At 43.9% G+C, this 23,944-nt stretch overlaps 2 protein-coding genes across 2 annotated transcripts in view; one reads left to right on the forward strand and one right to left on the reverse strand.

Moving 5' to 3' along the window:
- Window positions 1–10,658, forward strand: part of LOC115457854 (deleted in malignant brain tumors 1 protein-like) — a 46,327-nt gene extending 35,669 nt beyond the window's left edge. The window contains exons 24-28 of the mRNA XM_030187510.1: window positions 2,564–2,717; window positions 4,632–4,849; window positions 5,015–5,190; window positions 8,364–8,752; window positions 10,260–10,658. Of these exons, the coding sequence (XP_030043370.1) occupies window positions 2,564–2,717; window positions 4,632–4,849; window positions 5,015–5,190; window positions 8,364–8,752; window positions 10,260–10,536 (1,214 nt within the window). The 3' untranslated portion in view covers window positions 10,537–10,658. The remainder of the gene's footprint in view (window positions 1–2,563; window positions 2,718–4,631; window positions 4,850–5,014; window positions 5,191–8,363; window positions 8,753–10,259) is intronic.
- A 4,682-nt stretch (window positions 10,659–15,340) lies between these two features.
- Window positions 15,341–16,282, reverse strand: LOC115457185 (olfactory receptor 6F1-like). The gene has a single exon (XM_030186610.1). It carries the CDS (start codon window positions 16,280–16,282, stop codon window positions 15,341–15,343), a length of 942 nt encoding a protein of 313 aa, XP_030042470.1.
- Window positions 16,283–23,944: the final 7,662 nt, after the last annotated feature.

The following is a 23,944-nucleotide window of genomic DNA, read 5'->3' on the forward strand; positions in this document are numbered from 1 at the left end:
ACTGTGTGTAGTTTTAGAGAAAATTGGCGATACCCCTTAAGAGGTTATTGTTGTTATACTTTGCTAAGTTGAGTGTTACATCAATTTAAAAAGGGGTGGGAAGTGCTGACTGAAGGTCTCCCTCTATTTATAACCATCAATGTTTATAATACATGAGCTTACAAGACTAAACTATAAAGTCATCTCCGGAAAAACACGATTTGAAAGCTCAAAACCCCTTCGCTAAAAACGACACTGTCTCCCAATCAAAGAACGCATTGCCTTCAAAATCTGTACTATGGTTCATAAAATCATATACGGTGAAGCACCGGATTACATGACAGACCTAATTGACCTACCAGCCAGAAACTCATCCGTATCAACACGAACGTACCTAAATCTACACTACCCAAGCTGCAAAGAACTCAAATACAAATCAACTTACGCATCCAGTTTTTCCTACATCAGCACACAACTATGGAACGCACTGCCAAAAGACTTGAAAACCATATACGACCATCTACACTTCAGAAAGACACTCAAGACCCACCTGTTTAAAAAGGCATGCCCTACAGATCCATCGTAAATGCCTGATCTCTGAGACACAACAACGCAAACGTTTGTAATGGCCATCGCCGAACTCTCCCGTCGAACGATTCCTCTATGTGGTCCTACCACATGAACCTTACCCTATCACAACTTCACCTTGTATTTGTATACACCGGAGCCTGCAACTGCTCTCCGGCACTATGTAAGCCACATTGAACCTACAAAGAAGTAGGAAAATGTGGGGTACAAATGTAACAAATAAATAACTAAATGTCATGCCTAAAAATTTGCGCCAAAATAAAATTTGCTTAAGTGAATTCTATAACATATGCCTTAAATTAGGCATGCTTTATAGAATAAGCCTAAATTTTCACGTGATTTATAGAATACACTAGTCTATGTGACTAAATTTAGTTGCGGGAAGTAATGCCAAGTATTTCCTGGTGTAAATACTGTTGCCTACATTAGGCAAAGCCTAATTCTATAACAATGTGTATAGATTTTAGAAACCCACACATTCCATACCCTTGGCCATGCCCCATTTCAACTATCCAGCTTATAATCGAAAGAGAAAAATGCCTATATTGCGACCCAAATCGGGAGATAGACGTTTATCGCACAAAAACGAATAAAGCGGTATAAGCCAAAGCCGATTTTGGACGTTTTCAACTGCACTCCGTCGCGGGTGCGGACAAAGTTGATGGGGGCGTGTCAGAGGTGTGGCGAAGGCGGACCTGGGGCGTGGTTATCGGCTGAAGAGAGATGGGCATCTTTCGCCGATAATGGAACAAAAGTATGCGTTTGTAGCTAGAATTTAGGGCACTTTTCCTGGACCCTGTTTTTTCACGAATAAGGCCCCAAAAAGTGCCCTAAATGACCAGATGACCACCGGAAGGAATCGGGGATGACCTCCCCTGACTCCCCCAGTGGTCACTAACCCTCTCCCACCACAAAAAATGATATTTCACAACTTTTTATTTTCACCCTCAAATGTCATACCCACCTCCCTGGCAGCAGTATGCAGGTCCCTGGAGCAGTTGTTAGGGGGTGCAGTGGACTTCAGGCAGGTGGACCCAGGCCCATCACCCCCTACCTGTTACAATTGTGCTGCTTAATGCTTAGTCGTCCAACCCCCCCAAACCCACTGTACCCACATGTAGGTGCCCCCCTTCACCCCTTAGGGCTATAGTAATGGTGTAGACCTGTGGGCAGTGGGTTTTGAGGGGGATTTGGGGGGCTCAACACACAAGGGAAGGGTGCTATGCACCTGGGAGCTCTTTTAACTTTTTTTTTTGTTATTGTAAAAGTGCCCCCTAGGGTGCCCGGTTGGTGTCCTGGCATGTGAGGGGGACCAGTGCACTACGAATCCTGGCCCCTCCCACGAACAAATGCCTTGGATTTATTCGTTTTTGAGCTGGGCGCTTTCATTTTCCATTATCGCTGAAAAACAAAAACGCCCAGCTCACACATTGTCGAATAAAACATGGACGTCTATTTTTTTGCGAAAATACGGTTTGGTCCGCCCCTTCACGGACCCGTTCTCGGAGATAAACGCCCATGGAGATAGACGTTTTCGTTCGATTATGCCCCTCCACGTGACTTAGAATTTATGCATATCACTTTACAGCATACGCTTAGCAAGTACTGCCCATAAATTCTAACTAATGCCAATTAGTGTTGACAATTGGTTGTTAACATTCAATTATCAGCATTGATTTGCTTGTCAACCAATTAAGTTATGCACATTGTTATAGAATATGGTCCAATTTCTACGCAGAAATCTCGGAATGATACATAGAATCCAGGTGATAGTCAGGCATATTTTCAAAGCACTTAGCCTTCCAAAGTTCTATAGAAACCTATGGAACTTTGGAAGGCTAAGTGCTTTGAAAATATGCCTCAATGTGTACTAAGGTTACTTTTTTGAGACGTTGTTTAGATATTTAGGTAGTTTTTTTCCCATTAAATGAAAAATATGTGAGAATTCTGGTCAATGTTTTTACATATTCTAATGTCCACTTTTAAATTCCCTCAGCGCCAACAAACTACACCTGTGGAGGTTTACTGACAGATTCCGGATCATTCTCCAGTCCCTTTTACCCCAGTAATTACCCTAACAATGCCCGATGTATCTGGGAGATACAAGTCAGAAGCAATTATCGCATTGAGCTGAGTTTTTCGGATTTGCGGTGAGTATTTCACTCTCCCTGATATGCCAGTTACTCACACAGATAAGACGTCCTCTGAGACTCTGACTGCTTGTCACCATCGATTTTATTATTCCTACCCTAGTTTTCAACAGACCGGTTGCCCTGATTCATGTAGACCACACAAGACACCTTCACTCATGCTTTCTTTCACAGGTTCAGATCTCTCTTTAAAAAGCCCACATTAAAAAAAATGTAACATGTATGTTGGGATAGTCCCCATGCACACCAATGTGTGAGCAATAAAATGAACACTTATCCTCTTCAAAATGAGAATGTGTCATATGTAAATAAGCTTTGATTAGGTCTATGATGGGCAGTTCTATGGCTAAGTGTATTCAGTAATGCATGGTCCAAACAGGTAGAGCCATGCAGTAGCGTAGGAAGGGGGGAGGGGCGGTCCGCCCCAGGTGCACACCGCTGGGGGGGGGGGGGGGGGGGGTTGGCTCCGCTGGTTCCCTGCTCCCTCTGCCCCGGAACAGGTTACTTCCTGTTCCGGGGCAGAGAGAGCAGGGAACCAGCGGAGCCGATGCAGCTCCCAGCGGCGTGTACTTGGGGCGGACCGGCCCTCCCGCCCTCCCTCCTTCCTACGCCACTGCCTTTATATATAATGGGTCCAGGGTTATGACACTCAAATTGCTAGGTAAGAATGCACTCTGGGGGGGAGTGTCGATGCGCCATTGGGGGGAGGTGTTGATGCGCCGAGGGTGGGGTGTCGTGCTGCACCGGGGGGGGGGGGGGTGCACAGCGGCAAACCGCCCTGGGTGGCAGCCGCCCTTGCTATGCCACTGGGGCCATGGAACTTCCACAAAGGAAACAGAATGCAGAAAAGGGGTGGAAGAAACATGTTCCAAGACTCACAGGAATACAATCCAAACAAAGTTTATTCATCAAAAGCAACCAAAAAAGCCAAAGAGTGGTGAAGAGGTAGCTCAAAAAAAAAAACCCTACGTGGGCCATGTTTTGGCACTTAGCCTTCCTCAGGGGACAACTGAGTTAAAAAAAAACGGAACAACCTCATGCTGATTGAACATTCCGTGACACTCTGTAGACGTCGTTTTCAGATCTGAAGTTGTTCAGATCCTTTCATTTCTCCAATCCAGAAGTCATGAAGTTTTTTTAACCCAGGTGGCCTATGAGGAAGGCCTAGTGTTGAAGCACGGCTCATGTAAGGTCTTTTGGGATACCTCTTTGCCACTCTTTGGCTTTTTTTCGTTGGTTTAGATGAATAAACTTTGTTTGGATTGTATTCTTGTGAGTCTTGGAACTTGTTTCCTTACACCCCTTTTCTCCATTCAGTAATGTATGCCCTGGCAACATAAGTGCAAATAAAAGTGCCACTTACCCGGTCGATATTCAGCCCACGGTGGACAGATTTCTTAAACGCTAGCTGCCACAGACAGAATTTGCCCCAGGTATTCGATGATGGACCATGTCTGGACACCAGCATTGAATGTCCAAGGCTGAGTCAAACGGCACTTCAAAAAAGGCCAGTCAGAGTCAATATTCACTGGTAATGCCTGGTTAAGTGCCTCTGAAAATTCACGGTTGACCCAGTGAGTGGGACTTCAGCAAACAGGAGCCTCTCCCTGAATTAAACATACCTCTGGGAATATCTCATCTACATATGGCTAAAAGTGTGCTCATTGTTTCACTTTGGGCTGCTTGGAAGGAGGGAGATTTTCATACAGTCAATTGACAAGACTAAGGGGCTTTGAAACTTGACCCTCCCAAAACACAAAAAAATTGCAACGACCAAAATGTTTAAAAAGTGTGTAGTAGTACCAAATTGATAGTGATTAATAACACTGAAATAATTCAGTTGTACGGTAGGAGGTGTTCAGATTCTCATTTTGTCGCATTTTAACAATGTCCCTTCCCACTCCTCATTCATAGACTGGAGTATTCCAGCAACTGTATATATGACTTCATCGAAGTCTATGATGGACCTCTCCAATCGTCATCTCCACGTCGTAGAATCTGCCAGATCTCAAACTCCACATTCACCTCCTCTTCAAACTTTATTACCGTTCTCTTCTCCAGTGATGTTAGTGTTACAAGTGGTGGATTCCGTGCTCACTTTTACTCAGTCTCTCCGCCTTCCAATAAATCTGGTAAGAGGCTCTTCCATTCTAATGGATGGTTCATTTAAACGAGTTAACAGTCAATGCATGGTATTTAAAGTCTCCCCTAACTTTTCTATCTTAAGGAGTTACGGATGTTGTCCTTCATCCGTGAATAGGTAGATTATAACACATTCAACTTTTTGCTTTTTCTAGTTACGCTCACATGCTCCACTGATGCTATGCAGGCAGCGGTAAACAGAGCCTATCTGCAGTCACTCGGTTACTCTCCCTGGAGCTTGACTATGAATGACCCCTACTGTTCATCTCAAATCACTGGGACCCATGTGATTTTTAACATCAGCTACAATGGCTGTGGCACAGTAAGAGAGGTAAGCATTTCATACTTACATAGTATAAAACAACATGAAGTGACACAAGGTACGACAAAATGATAGATTTCCACTCCTTTAGGCATTAGCATCAAAAGCAGGCTGGGTTTTTTTTAAATTTTTGTTACATTTGTACCCCGCGCTTTCCCACTCATGGCAGGCTCAATGCGGCTTACATGGGGCAACGGAGGGTTAAGTGACTTGCCCAGAGTCACAGGGAGCTGCCTGTGCCTGAAGTGGGAATCCAACTCAGTTCCTCAGGACCAAAGTCCACCACCCCAACCACTAGGCCACTCCTCCACTGTTGCTACTATTTGAGATTCTACATGGAATGTTGCTATTCCACTAGAAGTCGGCCCTTGCAGATCACCAATGTGGCGCGCAGGCTTCTGCTTCTGTGAGTCTGACGTGCAGGACATCAGACTCACAGAAAATAAGCCTGCGCAGCCTTCTACATGGAATAGCAACATTCCATGTAGAATCTCCAATAGTATCTATTTTATTTTTGTTACATTTGTACCCAGCGCTTTCCCACTCATGGCAGGCTCAATGCGGCTTACATGGGGCAATGGAGGGTTAAGTGACTTGCCCAGAGTCACAAGGAGCTGCCTGTGCCTGAAGTGGGAATCGAACTCAGTTCCTCAGAACCAAAGTCCACCACCCTAACCACTAGGCCACTCCTCCACTCATGGATTGAGGCTTCGGGAGAAAAGGAGAGTGAGAGATCGGGTGAAAAATAGACACCGGCACCATCGGAAGTCCGTTTTTGGGGGTGCGGTCGCTCACCTGGTGACCCACCTTGCTACTCAATCTTATCGTACAAATAAACACATTCCAACATTATTTTAAAGTATTGTAGTACACAGTCATGACCTATTTATTGGATCAACATATCTATGGTTAGCTTTAAATCTATAAATGGCTCTAGAGATCACTGCTGTCATCTTTAGATGGAGTAAGTTGCCAGGAGGAAGGGGGCTGGGTGCCTGGGCAGGAATAACAGCAAGCCTCAGTGGGCTTTGGGTAATTTTTGTGCACGCCCAGTTCATGGCTCATTAAAAAAAATGGTCTTTTTCCCAGCCGCAGTAAAAAGTGGCCCAGCGTTCGCCCAAGAGTTGAGCCCATACTACCGCAGGCCACTTTTTACCACGGATTTGTAAAAGGACACCTTAATTTACTGTAACTCCTTCTACTTAAGAGTTTGTTATCATAGAGTAGTGGTTAGTGCAGTGGACTTTGATCCTGGGGAACTGAGTTCGATTCCCATTGCAGCTCCTTGTGACTCTGGGCAAGTCACTTAACCCTCCATTGCCCCTGGTTACAAAATAAGTATCTGCACCTTAGTCCGTAAGATCATCTATGGAGTAGTCCCAGATACAAAATAAGTATCTGCACCTTAGTCCATAAGATCATCTATAGAGTAGTCCCAGATTACATGATTGACCTAATCAATCTCCCAATCAGAAATAATACCAGTTCATCACGGTCTTACCTGAATCTCCATTACCCAAATTGCAAAGGACTAAAATACAAGACAACCCATGCGTCCAACTTCTCTTACATAGGGACACGCCTGTGGAACGCATTGCCACAAGTGGTGAAAACAACTTATGATTACCTAAAATTCAGAAAGTCATTAAAGACTCACCTATTCGGAAGGGCATATCCAAATGACCCAACTTAAATGACTCAACCCTGCAACACTTCACTATTAAAGATCGTATTGGACATTGATGAACTCTTTTACCTCAACCCAACTTGATTGAATCTTATCTTCCCTATCCCAATACAACATTTTGTACCTATCCCGTACTTGATTTGGCGAATGCCTTCACAACATTATGTAAGCCACATTGAGCCTGCAACTATGTGGGAAAATGTGGGATACAAATGTAACAAATAAATAAATAAACCACTTTGAATGCAGTTGCAAAAACCTCAGAAAGGCGGTATATCAAGTCCCCTTTCCCTTTGTAATCTGCTTGTCTGACATTGCTGTCTGGATGTCTCAACGCCACCTGAAATTAAATATGACCAAAACCGAGCTTCTCATTTCCCCCCCCCCCCCAAACCCACCTCCCCACTCCCCCCGTTTTCTATTTCTGTTGATGGCTCTCTCATTCTCCCTGTCTCCTCAGCTCGAAACCTTGGGGTCATCTTTGACTCTTCTCTCTCCTTCTCTGCTCATATCCAGCAGATTGCCAAGACCTGTCGTTTCTTTCTTTACAACATCCGTAAAATCCGCCCCTTTCTTTCCGAGCACTCTACCAAAACCCTCATCCACACCCTTGTCACCTCTCGTTTAGACTACTGCAATCTGCTTTTTGCTGGCCTCCCACTTAGTCACCTCTCCCCTCTCCAGACGGTTCAAAACTCTGCTGCCCGTCTCGTCTTCCGCCAGGGTCGCTTTACTCATACTACCCCTCTCCTCAAGACTCTTCACTGGCTCCCTATCCATTTTCGCATCCTGTTCAAACTTCTTCTACTAACCTATAAATGTACTCACTCTGCTGCTCCCCAGTATCTCTCCACACTCGTCCTTCCCTACACCCCTTCCCGTGCACTCCGCTCCATGGATAAATCCTTCTTATCTGTTCCCTTCTCCACTACTGCCAACTCCAGACTTCGCACCTTCTGTCTCGCTGCACCCTACGCCTGGAATAAACTTCCTGAGCCCCTACGTCCTGCCCCATCCTTGGCCACCTTTAAATCTAGACTGAAAGCCCACCTCTTTAACATTGCTTTTGACACGTAACCACTTGTAACCACTCGCCTCCACCTACCCTCCTCTCTTCCTTCCCGTTCACATTAATTGATTTGATTTGCTTACTTTATTTATTTTTTGTCTATTAGATTGTAGGCTCTTTGAGCAGGGACTGTCTTTCTTCTATGTTTGTGCAGCGCTGCGTACGCCTTGTAGCGCTATAGAAATGCTAAATAGTAGTAGTAGTAGTAGTAATTGCTGAGATAAAAGCACAATATAAGCCACAGAACAGAATAGAAAAGTATCTGTGGTCCTGGAGCATCCCTGACTGCTTTCAAAACTTCCTCCTAGAATGTAACACTACCTGAAAAAAAAATCCATTTCTTTCCCAAATATCAATTAAAAATCCTCGCCACATATTGGGTGCCAACTTTATTGATCACATTTCATTTTGTAATTTTTTTTTCAGGTAGATGGTAGTACCATAGTCTACTCCAACACGCTTCGGGCTTACCCACCTGTGAGTCTCATCACAAGGCAAAAGAAACTGAATGTTGACCTTCGCTGCAGGCTTTTCCAGAACACCTCATTCGATATCGTGTACATAAGCAACGATACAGTTGACATCCATGAAACACAATATGGTCGATACAATGTGAGCTTCTCATTCTACTACTCTTCATCCTTCATGAATCCTGTCCACGAGTGGCCTTATTACGTGGATCTGAACCAAGACGTATATGTCCAAGCTCGACTGTACAGCTCAGATCAAAACCTGGTGCTGTTCCTGGATTCTTGTGTGGCATCTCCAAATGCCTTGGACTTTGTAACCAGAACTTATGATTTAATCAAGAGTGGGTAAGAACATATAGATATGATACTTGTAACATTATGGTGATGCCAAATCATGAGGAACAGTCTATGAGAAGTTTGTTATTCCCTGCGGAAACAGTTTTCACATAAGGAAAAATCTATTAAGCCACTGAGCCAGTGGGGGCCTATCTAGTTATATGCTAGAACAGTGGCGTAGCTACGTGGGGCCAGGGGGGTCTGGGCCCCCATAGATTTGGCCCTGGACCCCCTGCCGATGACCCAGGCAAATCAGCCAGGCTTCGTTCTGTTTCTGTGAGTCTGACGTCCTGCACGTACAACATGCAGGACGTCAGAAACAGAACGAAGCCTTCACCTCGGCTGGCGGAGATTGGGGTTCCCCGCCAGCAAAGGTAGGCGACGGCGAGGGAGGGTTGGCGGTGGGAGCGGGGGGTCGAGAGGGTCGTCGGCAGGGGTCGTCAAAGTTGGCGGCGGCAGCAGGGGGGGTTGGCAACGGCGGGGGGGGGGGGTCGATAATGGCTGGGGGGTCGGCGGTGCTGGGGGGGGGCTAAAATGTGCCCCTTCACCTCGGGCTGTGGACCCCCCCACACCCGCCGAAGTCGGGCTACGCCCCTGTAAAAGTCCTCAGAAATGCACATGTTTCTGCAGCTACTAAGAGTGAGGATTTAGGAACAGGTGATGGTCCCTCTTGCCTTGCAGAGAGCATTAGCCCACTGTGACCTTTAAACAAGAGCTTTTCTTACCGGCCACCACTAACACTTTTCAACAGCCTGGGCTCAGTTCCTGACTGAAACAGCTTTATAAAGGAAAAGTGTCTCATTTATTCTTATAAATAAAGCAGGAAATAATATGGTACTGGGCTAATATATCAAGTCAATTGGCTTATGGCTAAATTCAGTTAAGATAACTATTTATTTTAAACCAGGAAAAAATGCCCGTTTCTGAGCGCAATGAAACGGGCCCTAGCAAGGGGCCCCCTCCCTCCGAGCTACTTGCCTGCCTCCGTGTGACCGTCGGTCGTTGTTCGGGGTTCGCTGTGTGTGGGGAGGGTTTTTTTTTTTTTTTTTGCTGCGCCTCCGTGGCCGTGCCTGTGGCGTTTCCGTTTCGGCCCTCGAGTGTCATTGCTCCGCCCTCGACGTCATGACGTTTTGACGCGAGGGCGGTGCAGACACTCCAGGGCACACCGGATATCTCGGGCGCCTCAACTTCCGTGGAGGCTTCATTAGAACGTTGGGGTTGCCTTTTATATAGAGAGATATTGCGAGCTTTTATGGTAGCAATAAAGAGGGAAAGCCAGAGAAAAAAAGAGAGAGACAATGAGGCAAAATAAGAATATATTATTAATTTAACATTTCAAAATCTTTGTAAATGTCATGCAAATGTCATGAAAGTGAAGGGCTTAATGGCATTACACTTTTGCAATTTGAAATGCATGCATTCCTGGCATCAGTAATGCCTACAATTTTTTTTGTTTGTTTTCTTAATAAGTTAGTTTTCATTGTTTTTCATTATCTTCTTTTTTTTTTTTTTTTAGATGCGTTAGAGACTCAACATTTTACTCTTACGGCTCCCCGTCCTCCAACACTGTTCGGTTCCGGTTCAACTCTTTCACGTTCGTGAACCGCTACCAAGTGGTTTTCCTGCAGTGCAGGCTGGTGGTCTGCAGAACCTGGGATTACTCCTCCCGCTGTTACCAGGGCTGCCTAAGGAGGCGCAAGAGAGACACCAGTTCCTACCTGAAGGAGCTGAGCGTTGTCGTGGGGCCTGTTCAAGTCAAGGACGCCAAAGCTGAAGTCAAGAAAGACGCTTGAAGGGTTTCAGAGTTTGAACACTGCATGCAAAAGTGTACATGCTCATGCGCCATGGAGCTCATTTTTGAAAGAAAAAAAAAAGTCTGAAAAGTGGCATAAGGCAGTGTTTGGATGTTTTTCTCACAAAAACGTCCAAATCGGTATTTTTGAAACCTATTTTTCAGACGTTTTTTTTATTATGTTCACCTGCAGTGCATCCAGATCTCAAGGGGGCATGTTGGGGGGTGTCAGGGGTGTGTTAAGGGTGGGATTTGGGCATTCCTAGACGTTTTTCAGCCATAATGGAACAAAACAAAACTAAAACTAAGATGTTTTGAGCTAGACCTGTTTTTATAACTAATAAGGCAGTGCAAGTGCTCTAAATGACCAGATGACGACAGGAGGGAATCAAGGATTAGCCCCCGCCCAATACCCCCCAGTGGTCACTGACCCCCCTCTCCCACCCCCCAAAAATGTAAATAAAATTATGACTTACCAGCCTCTATAACAGCCTCATGTGTTAAAATCAGGTCTATTAGAGCAGCATGCAGATCCCTGGAGTAGTGTAGTGGTTGGTGCAGTTCACGGGAGGGTGGGAGGGGGGGACACCCAGGTCCCTATCTCCCTCTACCTGTCACATGTGGTGGAAACTGTGACCTCACCCAAAGTCACTAAAACCCTACTATACCCACATATAATTGATTGCTAGCAGACAATTACTGGTGCTGATTGGCTCATTACGCATCCAAATCAGCTATTCGCTAGTTTGCATATGCAACTTTAGTCGCCATATATAGATTCCGGGGGGGGTTGAACTGCTCTCCCAGTTGGTCAGAATAAGTGTCCGTAGTAGCTCGACCTGATCATCATCTCTAAGTGAACACATAGGCGTTCACTGCCTTTCTTCCTTTGCTTTAATTGCGTGATAGCATCAAAGTTCATTATGTGAATGGAACACAGAGCTTGAAAGTTCTATAAAGAAAAAGCATACAAATCCGTATCTTTTAAGCAGTCTACATATAAATAAAATGCATTACCAGAAGAACTGTCATAGATGGGCACCCATCTGAAACAGCAGTTGGGGTGGGGGGTGCAGGAGGCAGCACTGTGAATGTAAGCAACTGCAGGTTACACTGCGGCTACAACCACAACTAGCCTGGTCCCCCTTTACTGATTTCATTACTCCTATGCAGCTGCATCTTTGGAAGATGTCTGTCATCCATGCCATCAACGTGGGGATTTCATGGACCAACCATGATGCTTTGTAGTCCAATCAGGGACCTGATTATAAAAGACTATGATGATATATAATGATTATATGTAAAGGGTCTAGTTAAAGTTTTGGATATATTTTTTAAGAGGCTGATATTCAGTGGGAGATAACTCGGTTATCTCCCTCTAACTGGGTGATCCCTAGACTTGCAGCTGCCCATACTACTACTAGTAATCATTTCTATAGCACCTATGCAATGGTCTCGCAATCTTAAGTTTTTGTAGCTGGGGCATTGGAGGGTTAAGTGACTTGCTCAAGGTACATAAGTACATAAGTACATAAGTAGTGCCATACTGGGAAAGACCAAAGGTCCATCTAGCCCAGCATCCTGTCACCGACAGTGGCCAATCCAGGTCAAGGGCACCTGGCACGCTCCCCAAACGTAAAAACATTCCAGACAAGTTATACCTAAAAATGCGGAATTTTTCCAAGTCCATTTAATAGCGGTCTATGGACTTGTCCTTTAGGAATCTATCTAACCCCTTTTTAAACTCCGTCAAGCTAACCGCCCGTACCACGTTCTCCGGCAACGAATTCCAGAGTCTAATTACACGTTGGGTGAAGAAAAATTTTCTCCGATTCGTTTTAAATTTACCACACTGTAGCTTCAACTCATGCCCTCTAGTCCTAGTATTTTTGGATAGCGTGAACAGTCGCTTCACATCCACCCGATCCATTCCACTCATTATTTTATACACTTCTATCATATCTCCCCTCAGCCGTCTCTTCTCCAAGCTGAAAAGCCCTAGCCTTCTCAGCCTCTCTTCATAGGAAAGTCGTCCCATCCCCACTATCATTTTCGTCGCCCTTCGCTGTACCTTTTCCAATTCTACTATATCTTTTCACAAGGAGCTGCAGTAGGAATCGAACCCAGGTTGCCAGAACCTAAGTCCGCTGCACTAGCCAATGCTAGTCAATTCTGTCAAGGTTGGTGATAAGATCGAATCCTTGTAACCTGGATTGGCCACTGTTGGAAACAGGATACTGGGCTTGATGGACCTTCTCTCTGTCCGAGTATGGCAATGCTTATGTTCTTAGGTTATGAGCTAATTTTATAAATCCACAGCGCAGGTTATTTCAGCCTATTAAAGGAATGGACTCGGAGATGGAAGCTGGTATAGGCGAGAGAGAAAGTACAATTTTACAGTCCCAAAGGACTGGATTTAGCTCACAAGGGTGAGTTACATTTCAGGTACATTAGGCATTGCCTGTCCCCAGAGGACTTACAATCTTCAGGGTCCTTTTACTAAGATGCATTAATTGCTAAGAAAGTCATAGACTTTTTAGTATTTAACGCGCGCTAATTGTTAGTGTATCTTAGTAAAAGGACTCCTACGTTTGTACCTGAAAGAAAGAGAAATTACCAGTAAATGACTCGCCCAAGATCACAAGGAGCAGCAGTAGGATTTTAACTGGGGTTCTTTGTTGTCATCCTGGTACTCTAACCACTAGGCCTACTCCTCCACTCTATTATTCTTGTTAAGTCTTTGACTGTCATGACGTCATCATCCTAATTGCTTTATCAATGACCTGATGAAGGCAGAATAGCTATAAAAAAATTAGTCACAGACATATTAAGTTAGTTCAATAAAAATTTATCATCTACACCTTGTTCAATGACCCTTATTGTTACATATTCAAGTGAATCAACATGGCAACCATAATGCATAAAAAAGAGAATAGTTTGGGCCTAACGTAACTTGATTTAGATGTATTTATTATTCATTTAGAGACGCTCACACTTTTTCAGTAGTAATTCAAATATGTACCTGTATCTGGAGGACTTCCAATCTAGAGGGTCCTTTTACTAAGGCTAAATGCCATGCAGCCCATAGAAATATAATGGGTCACATGGCATTTAGTGAGTGCTAATTGTTATATTTGTAGCTGAGATAGTAGGAGGTCCATGGCCATAACGAGTATAAATGGGATTTGAACCTTAGCTTCCCTGTTTTCAGATCACTGTTCTAATGCAACCTCATCTATGCGTTGAGTTGTGATGGAGTATAGTTTGTGTATGTTAAGCAGACTGACAGTTTGATCTGGGTGATTTCTTGGCAGTTCTTGATGATGTCATATTAGTGACACCAGGGCAAATGGTCAGCAAATGTATCAATTTGTCTTCTGCATGGCAACTGAGGTTGTGAAGAAGGGGGAGGACTTTTCTGAGAAAGGCGATATCAGTGGGTGTAGCTGGGGCTGTGAAGAAGGGGAGGAGTTTCTAAGGAGGGAAATACCAGTGGGTGTAGCTGGGGCTGTGAAGAAGGGGAGGAGTTTCTAAGGAGGGAAATACCAGTGGGTGTAGCTGGGGCTGTGAAGAAGGGGAGGAGTTTCTAAGGAGGGAAATACCAGTGGGTGTAGCTGGGGCTGTGAAGAAGGGGAGGAGTTTCTAAGGAGGGAAATACCAGTGGGTGTAGCTGGGGCTGTGAAGAAGGGGAGGAGTTTCTAAGGAGGGAAATACCAGTGGGTGTAGCTGGGGCTGTGAAGAAGGGGAGGAGTTTCTAAGGAGGGAAATACCAGTGGGTGTAGCTGGGGCTGTGAAGAAGGGGAGGAGTTTCTAAGGAGGGAAATATCAGTGGGTGTAGCTGGAGCTATACAGAAGGGGGAGAAGCTTCTAAGAAGGGAAATAGCAGTGGGTCAGGGTTGCCAGATGGGTGGTTTTCCCGCCCAATTGGGCGGCTTTCCGCGACAAGCTGCGGGAAATTTTTGACCGCTGCGGGTTGCGATTTTTTGGCCAGCTTTTATTTTGGCCGGGCGTTTTTTTTTTCTTGGCCGGCTGGGGGTTTTCGCCCCGCAGCGGCATGGTTGACGTTGGGGGCGGGGTTGATGACGCGGAGGCAGGGTTGATGATGATGGGGGCGAGGTTGATGATGACAGGGGTGGAGCTGATGACGGTGGGGGTGGGGTTGATGGCGGGGGTGGAGCTGATGACGGCGGGGGCGGGGTTGATGACGGCGGGGGCGGGGTGTGAAATTTTGGGCGGGTTTTCAACTGGTTAATCTGGCAACCCTGCAGTGGGTGTTTTCTTGGCTCAGAGACAGAGAGGGAGTTGTGTGATGTCTGTCAGAGTGAGCAGATTACAGAGGGATGAAGGATTTTGAGAGGAGATCACATGTGACAGAGGTGTGAGAGATTTTGTGGGAGCTCTGAGAGGCTGTCAGATTGGACAGAGCTTATTAATGAGGAATAGCTATGAGAAATTTAAGAAAATTGAATTCACTGAGGTTGTATAGTAGTTCCTTGGGGGAACAGAAGGGGAATCTACCCTTTAATACTCTCTGGGTGATGACATCAGAGCACAGAGATATATAAAGGGGGGAACAATAGAGCGAGCCCTGGTGGGGGCATCTGTCAGGTAAACTCCCTCCCCCCTTCCAAATCCAGGGAAAACTCCAGAGGAGGTGTCACAACAAGTAAGGTAGACATCCATTCCCTAACATTTTTTAAAATCTGTACAATTCAGTTCAAAAAATGTATTAGTCCCAAATCTGTCCTGCTGAGAAATCTGTCTCCAAAATCCATTGTATTTTCACAAGAAATATCTCATGAATTCTAGTTCATAGCTATTGTTCTTCTGCCCAAGGTTTTTATTAAAGACTGTTTCACCTCTTTGTTTCTGAGGCTATAAATGATGGGGTTTAGTAGAGGAGTTACCACAGCATAGAAAATGGACACTACCTTGTCAGACTGAAAGGTATGTTTTCCAGGAGGCCTCACATACATAAAGATAACTGATCCATAATATATAATGACCACTGTCAGATGGGAACCACAGGTAGAGAAGGCCTTTTGCTGACCAGATTCAGAAGGGATTCTCAATATGGTGAAGAGTATATTGGCATAGGAAACTATTGTGAAAAGAAGACAGCTGAAGACGATCATCCATAACATGCTGAAAAAGTATATCTTCAACAAAGATGTGTCTGTGCAAGAGAGACTCAACAAAGGGACAACATCACAAAAAAAGTGGTTTATTTGATTTGGGCCACAGAAGGAAAGTCTACTCAAGGAAAAGATGGGAAACAAGGAGCCTAGGAAGCTAACAATCCAGGACCCAAAAGCAAGCAAGTAACAAAGTTGAGGGATCATAATGGTTGCATAGCGCAGAGGGTTACATATAGCTAGGTATCGATCATAGGCCATGACCGCCAACAAGTAGTTCTCTATGGCACCCAACATAAAGAAGAAATAGCACTGGGTAATACATCCATTGATGGAAATTGTTTTCTCCGCTACCAGGAAATCTCTCAGCATTTTAGGGATAGTGACGGAGGTGTACCAGATCTCCATGAAGGAGAAGTTACCCAGGAAGAAGTACATAGGGGTGTGTAAGCGGGGGTCCACTCTAATTATAGCAATGATGGCAACATTACCACTAATGGTTAAGATGTAGATAGCTGAGAATAATAGTAAAAGGAAGATACCCATCCTATCATCGGTGGGGAATCCAATGAGATGGAACTCAATCACAGCAGTATGGTTACCTCTTCCCATGTCTCTTTGCTGCTTAATCTGAAAAGACGAAGAAGATAGATATCTTATCAAAAGATCTGTTACATTTGTGTTCTCATGAAAATAGAACTAAGATGTCCAAAATCGGATTTAGACGTCATGTCAAAAATGCCCCTCTGCATCTTTGGTGAGATGCAATGTCCAGAGTTGCACAAAGTATTTAAGATGCGTTTGCACGATGGAGCAACACAAAAGCATTCATTCTGCTACTTTTGCTTGTCAAGCTCCACACTGCTGGAATTCACTCTCTTTGCATGTCTGATCTGAGAATCGTTATTTAAAGTTTAGGAAATTATTGAAAGTGTTTCTCTTTCAAACATTTTATTCTGATGTTGGAATAGTTCTTAATTATATTTAATTTGCTTTGTAATTCACAAGAGATTATCTAGTTGTTTTATAATGTAATGCACCAAACTATTTTGGGGGGTAGTGGAACATAAGATTTTAGATTGTAATAAGAGCTTACTTCCCACCCCCCACCCCTAACTTGACCGCCCATAATATAGCTTAGGTGGTTAGCAAGGATATTCAGGAACATTAACTGCTTAAGTGCTATTGAATAAGCACAAATAACCATACACAGGTGATTTGACTGGCCAGGAGCCAGTTAAATATTGACCTCTTCAAAATTTTGAGTGAACTCTACAAACAATAGAGCTATCTCCCCAAAATAATCTTCAAGAAAACTTCATTGATGAAAAACCAAGCTTCTACTACAATACAAGGAAAGAAAAATTGTAGGACGTAGCAATTTTAGTAGCACACAATCCAGAACTAGAAAACCTAAGGGAAATTATGAAAGACATTCAACTGCTGTTTAGGGAGAGTGAATTACTGAAAGATATGCTCCCTACTCCTCAGTTCCAGGAACCAAACGAATACAAAGTAAACTTCAAAGAGAATCCCAAATTAAAGGAAATGGTACAAAACCCAACCATCGCCTATCAGAGATGGGCCCTCCTGCAGATAACTCGAGCTACCCTTTAGTAAAAGACCCCCGTTCTGATCTTCCTAGATACACCATAAAATATCACAGAGAAAAACAGAATGACAGCACAGTCCATGAACATTTCTCAAAGGAAGATCGATCCTGTAATGACTCAAGATACCTAAGGAAATGTGAGAACTATATAGGAATGGAGAACTTCTGAAGTTAGAAACTAACACAGAAATTTTCAGTAGAGACACAGAGGGGGTCTAAGCCACAGTATCATTTTTAGCTCATGGTAAATAGAGGAGTGTGGTAGCCGTGTTAGTCCACTCTTAAGGTTATCAATAGAAATCAAACAAAATAAAACATGGAAAAGAAAATAAGATGATACCTTTTTTATTGGACATAACAATACATTTCTTGATTAGCTTTCGAAGGTTGCCCTTCTTCGTCAGATCGGAAATAAGCAAATGTGCTAGCTGACAGTGTATATAAGTGAAAACATTCAAGCATTACTATGACAGTCTGACAGAGTGGGAGGGTGACGAAGAAGGGCAACCTTCGAAAGCTAATCAAGAAGTGTATTAAGTTATGTCCAATAAAAAAGGTATCATCTTATTTTCTTTTTCATGTTTTATTTTGTTTGATTTCTATTGATAGCTCATGGTAGAAATCAGTTGGTGGTAAACGCCAAGACACCCATAGGAATATAATGGGTATTTTGGCTTTTAGCGCCAGCTGTTTTCTACTGCGATCTAAAAACGCTACCACGTCCTAGTAAAAAGACCCCCAGAGATTCTCCCCCATTATCTTATGTGCGGACTTTCAGCTGGAAAATGTATTTATTTTTATTTATTTATATATTGCATTTGTATCCCACATTCCCCCACCTATTTGCAGGCTCAATGTGGCTTACATAGATTTGTTAACATTGTCATTTCATGATATCAGATACAGTTAATAATGTTACTGCCTCATCTATGTCTGCTGGGAAGACGGGTACTGGGCTAAATGGAGGAGATGAAAACGGTAACGGAATTCAAACATGCGTGGGATAAACATAAAGGAATCCTGTTCAGAAGGAATGGATCCTCAGGAGCTTAGCCGAGATTGGGTGGCGGAGGCGGGGCTGGTGGTTGGGAGGTGAGGATAGTGCTGGGCAGACTTATACGGTCTGTGCCGGAGCCGGTGGTGGGAGGTGGGGCTGGTGGTTGGGGGGCGGGGATAGTGCTGGGCAGACTTATACGGTCTGTGCCCTGAAAAAGACAGGTACAAATCAAGGTAAGATAAACATAAAAAGTAGCACATTTGAGTTTATCTTGTTGGGCAGACTGGATGGACCATGCAGGTCTTTTTCTGCTGTCATCTACTATGTTACTTACACCTCCTCTTTTTCTGACCTGCAATGGCTTATATAAGAAGAGTAAGACATTGTTTATTCTGTACGTTTTAAATTCAGTGTAACTGTGCTGTTTATTCACAGATCTGATAAAGAAACTAACTTTTGAAAGCTTGTCACACATTAATTTAGTCTTATAAAATACTATCAACATCCGCCCGATAACCTTAAATCCATTTAACTCTATGCAACTATCCATCAGTGCTGTTCATTTATTGGAGAAAGATATCCATTTGAATTTATTGGGGTCTTTTACTAAGACATGGTAGGAATCAGCTAGTGATAAACACAGAGATGTCCATTATATTCCTTAGCCAAAATTGGGTGGCGGAGCAGGTGGGGGAAGAGAGGTTGGTGGTTGGGAGGCGAGGATAGTGGAGGGCAGACTTATACGGTCTGCCAGAGCCGGAGATGGGAGGCGGGACTGGTGCTTGGGAGGCGGGAAATACTGCTGGGCAGACTTGTACGGTCTGTGCCCTGAAAAAGGCAGGTACAAATCGAGGTAAGGTATACACATATGAGTTTATCTTGTTGGGCAGACTGGATGGACCGTGCAGGTCTTTTTCTGCCGTCATCTACTATGTTACCATCAGGCTCATTTTCAAAGCACTTAGAGGCATATTTTCAAAGCACTTAGCCTTCCAAAGTTCCATAGGTTTCTATGGAACTTTGGAAGGCTAAGTGCTTTGAAAATATGCCTCTTAGCCTCCCAAAGTTCCATAGAAACCTATGGAACTTAGCCTCCCAAAGTGCTTTGAAAATATGCCTCTATGTTACTTTGAGTGTCTTAGCGTTTACCACCAACTGATTTCTACCATGAGTTAAGAACGCTACTATGGCTTAGTAAAAGGACCCCTATATTTGCTATTTTTAAAATGCCACTTAAATGGATGCCATCTATCCCATAACTGAATATAACTAATTTAAGGGATACGTTTTTGGCCAGCCTTAGAACACTCCTAGTTGGGCCCGAAAAATAAATAATAATAATTTTGGCCATTTGAAAAGCCAGCTAGCTAAAAAATTAGGGTGCATTTTTAAAAAATGAAGTTATGTGGATATTGCCACCACCAACTGAATAACTGATTCTGAATTTGAGCTCAAGAAGTATTAGAAACAGACCATCACGCATCGATACTTTTTATTACTTACATTTACACGGTGTTGTTTTCATTGTTCTAGGCCCAGCTACACTCAGAGGAAAAGAGTCTTAGTTGTGTTTTCTGAAGAAAGACTCCATGTAAACTCTTTCTCCGTGCTTAATGTTTGAGCTTTGCTCTCCCAGTTGGTCATAATTAGTGTCCCTAGTAGCTCGACCTGATGAGCATCTTTAATTGACCACAAGGGCATTCACTGCTTGCTTCCTCTGTTTTAATTGTGTGATAGTATCAATGTCAAATTCTGCGAATGGAACACAAAGCATAAAATTTCGGTAAAAAACGTGCCAGTGGAGTTTCATACAAATCTGCATATTTTATGCAGTCTACATATACATATGTAGGGCTGCCGGAAGGTGTAGATGGGCACCCACCTCAGACACCAGGTTGGGGTGTGGGGGGGGGGGGGGAGTTAGCACTGTAGTACCAGCATTCTGCCTGTTGTGGATGTAAGCTGTGCTGGAGCTTACTATAGTAAGGGAATGGTTATCCTTTAATGACTCAGTCAGCTGCATCTTTGGAAGAGGTTCAGTCACCCATGCTATCAAAATGGGGGGCAGGGAGGACGCCCATTATTCCTATGAGCGTCTCTAGTATTTAGCATGTGCTAATCAGTGCGCGTGAAAAATGCTACCGCGCCTTTCTAAAAGACCCACTCTCTAAGAAACCTAGGGGAAAATATTCAGCTGGCAGCATTCAGTGTTTTTTTTTTGTCCGCTATTGTGTAAGGGACACCTAATGTACAGAGTGTATAAATGGAAAGAGGTATGCACACGGGTGTAGCATGAGCAGGGCTCCCAGTGATGCACATAAGTTATAGAACACTGGACATTATCTCCTGGATTCTATATATGGTGTCTAACATTATGAGGTATTTCCACGCCAAATTCTTCTCATGAAAAAGTGTTCTAATAGATGCAAGGGCCGAAACAGCAGATCCACACGAAAACACATTTACGTGTCTGTATATAGAATAGCAACTAAGTATTTCTGTGTGGATCTGCAAAAGGGGCAAAATGATGGGAGGGACATTGGGCTGCAGTGTTCTAGAATCATGAGGGTCTGTGAACCAACTCACGCGTTGGGATTTACTCCTGATTTCAGTTGGTGTATGTCCTCGCACCCACAGTTGAGTGCGTATTGAATGCGTATGGTATTCGAAGCTGATGATTCGGATTTTCTGTAAATCTGGAGGATATAATGGGGCAGTTCTACAAACTGAAGAGTAGCAAATCTCCTGGACTGGATGGTATTCATCCCAGAGTACCGACAGAACTGAAAAATGAGCATGTGGAGCTATTCAGAAATATGTAATTTATCCTTAAAATCGAGTGTGGTGCCAGAAGATTGGAGGGTGGCCAATGTAATGCCGATTTTTAAAAAAGGTTCCAGAGGAGATCCGGGAAATTATAGACCGGTGAGTCTGATGTCGGTGCCGGGCAAAATGGTAGAGACTATTATTAATAACAAAATTACAGAGCATATTCAAAAGCATGGATAAATGAGACAAAGCCAACATGGATTTAGTGAAGGGAAATCTTGCCTCACCAATCTACTACATTTCTTTGAAGAGGTGAACAAATATGTGGATAAAGGGGAGCCTGTTGATATTGTGTGTCTGGATTTTCAGAAGGCGTTTGACAAAGTACCTCATGAAAGACTCCAGACAAAATTGGAGAGTCATGGGATAGGAGGTAGTGTTCTATTGTGGATTAAAAACTGGTTAAAAGATAGAAAACAGAGAGTAGGGTTAAATGGTCAGTATTCTCAATGGAGAATGGTAGTTAGTGGGGTTCCCCGGGGGTCTGTGCTCAGACCGCTGCTTTTTAACATATTTATAAATGACCTAGAGATGGGAGTAACTAGTGAGGTAATTAAATTTGCTGATGACACAAAGTTGTTCAAAGTCGTTAAATCGCAGGAGGATTGTGAAAAATTACAAGAGGACCTTATGAGACTGGGAGTCTAAATGGCAGATGACGTTTAATGTGAGCAAGTGCAAAGTGATGCATGTGGGAAAGAGGAACCCGAATTATAGCTACGTCATGCAAGGTTCCACGTTAGGAGTCACGGACCAAGAAAGGGAGCTAGGTGTCGTCGTTGATGATACGTTGAAACCTTCTGCTCACTGTGCTGCTGTGGCTAAGAAAGCAATGGAAAGGAATGGAAAACAAAAATGAGGATGTTATAATGCCTTTGTATCGCTCCATGCTGTGACCGCACCTTGAATATTGTGTTCAATTCTGGTCGCTGCATCTCAAAAAAGATATAGTGGAATTAGAAAAGGTGCAGAGAAGGGCGACGAAAATTATAAAGGGGATGGGACGACTTCCCTATGAAGAAATACTAAGGAGGCTAGGGTTTTTTAGCTTGGAGAAGAGACGGCTGAGGGGAGACATGATAAAGGTATATAAAATAATGAGTGGAGTGGAACAGGTGGATGTGAAGCGTCTGTTCACGCTTTCCAAAAATACTAGGACTAGGGGGCATGCGATGAAACTACAGTGCAGTCATTTTAAAACAAATCGGAGAAAAAGTTTCTTCACCCAACACATAATTAAACTCTGGAATTCATTGCCGGAGAACGTGGTGAAGGCGGTTAGCTTGGCAGGGTTTAAAAAGGGGTTAGACGGTTTCCTAAAGGACAAGTCCATAAACCGCTACTAAATGGACTTGGGGAAAAATCCACAATTCCAGGAATAACATGTATAGAATGTTTGTATGTTTGGGAAGCTCGCCAGGTGCCCTTGGCCTGGATTGGCTGTGCTGGGCTCGATGGACCCTTGGTCTTTTCCCAGTGTGGCATTACTTTTGTACTAAACCTACATGGCATTCACTGAAATTTTATTTATTGAGCTCTTTGCTTCACCTTTTTCAGTACTAGCTGAAGGTGATTTACATTCAGCCACCCTGGGCATTTCCAATTAAAATGGCAGGCTTAAACCACATTTTATTAAGCATGTTTTCTGTATAAGCTATGGGAACTGCTCCTGAATAGTGTTGCAGCTGCATTTAGAAAAGGTCTGGCGAGGGACTTCAAATCATGAATAACTGTTAGGCAGATAGACTCAGGCAACTTCCTGCACACTTTTTTGGCGCGCGCTGCGCAGGGGAGTGGGTGGGACTATCTCAAAGCATGCGCAGTACTTCTGCTCGCAAGTAGACGCTTTCGGAGTGCGCGCACTGAAGCCAGACAGGGGGGGGGGGGGGGGAGAGGGCGTTGGTTAGGAACCGCTTCCGAGCATGCGCGTTTCTTCCCGTTGCACGTCACGGGCGTTCTTTCTCTCTCTCTCTCTCTGGGCACGCGTAGTACTTCCTGTCCCGCTCACGCCAGTTCCGGCGCGGGGATGCTCGGAGCATGCGCACCTTTGTCTCGCTCTGTGGGTGGGGCTGGGTCTGTTGGGTGGCGCGCGGGAGTTTCTTTGTTGCAGAAACTGAGCAAAGTTGCTACAGAGGTTACTTAGTTGCATTTACCAGGGTGGCTTAAATCCAGGCATTTGGGGGCTTTTAAAGACCTTCAGGGATTCATAATCTCCTTGTTCTGGGAGCCAGAAATCAACTCTCCTGTTAAATTAGCTTTAAAAATGAGCTAGGGAAACTGACCTTTGATTAGCCTAAAAGATGGCAAGAGAAATACTCCTAGAAGCCATCCTGGATCTGCGATTTCTCTGACCAGATTGAGCCACTTAGGTTTACTCCATTATATACAGGGGTTTGAAGTTCTGATTTCCCAGTTGCATTCCCTAAAAAAAAGTAGAGAGATGTAGTAGCCATCTTAGGCCACTTCTTTTAGTTTACTTTATTTCTATTGAGGATTACTTAAGAAAAGTAAAACTCCCATTTGCTCTAGTTGTCTTATATTGTAATTTACCAAACTATTTTAGGGGGTAGTGGAACATAAGATTTTAAACTGTAATTGTTTAAAATTGGAGGAGTGGCCTAGTGGTTAGGGTGGTGGACTCTGGTCCTGGGGAACTGGGCAACTGAGTTTGATTCCCACTTCAGGCACAGGCAGCTCTTTGTGACTCTGGGCAAGTCACTTAACCCTCCATTGCCCCAGGTACAAATAAGTACCTGTATATAATATGTAAGCCGCATTGAGCCTGCCATGAGTGGGAAAGTGTGGGGTACAAATGTTAACTAAAATAAATAAAATA

This window comes from Microcaecilia unicolor, chromosome 14 (genome assembly GCF_901765095.1).
Source record: "Microcaecilia unicolor chromosome 14, aMicUni1.1, whole genome shotgun sequence".
NCBI lineage: Eukaryota > Metazoa > Chordata > Amphibia > Gymnophiona > Siphonopidae > Microcaecilia > Microcaecilia unicolor.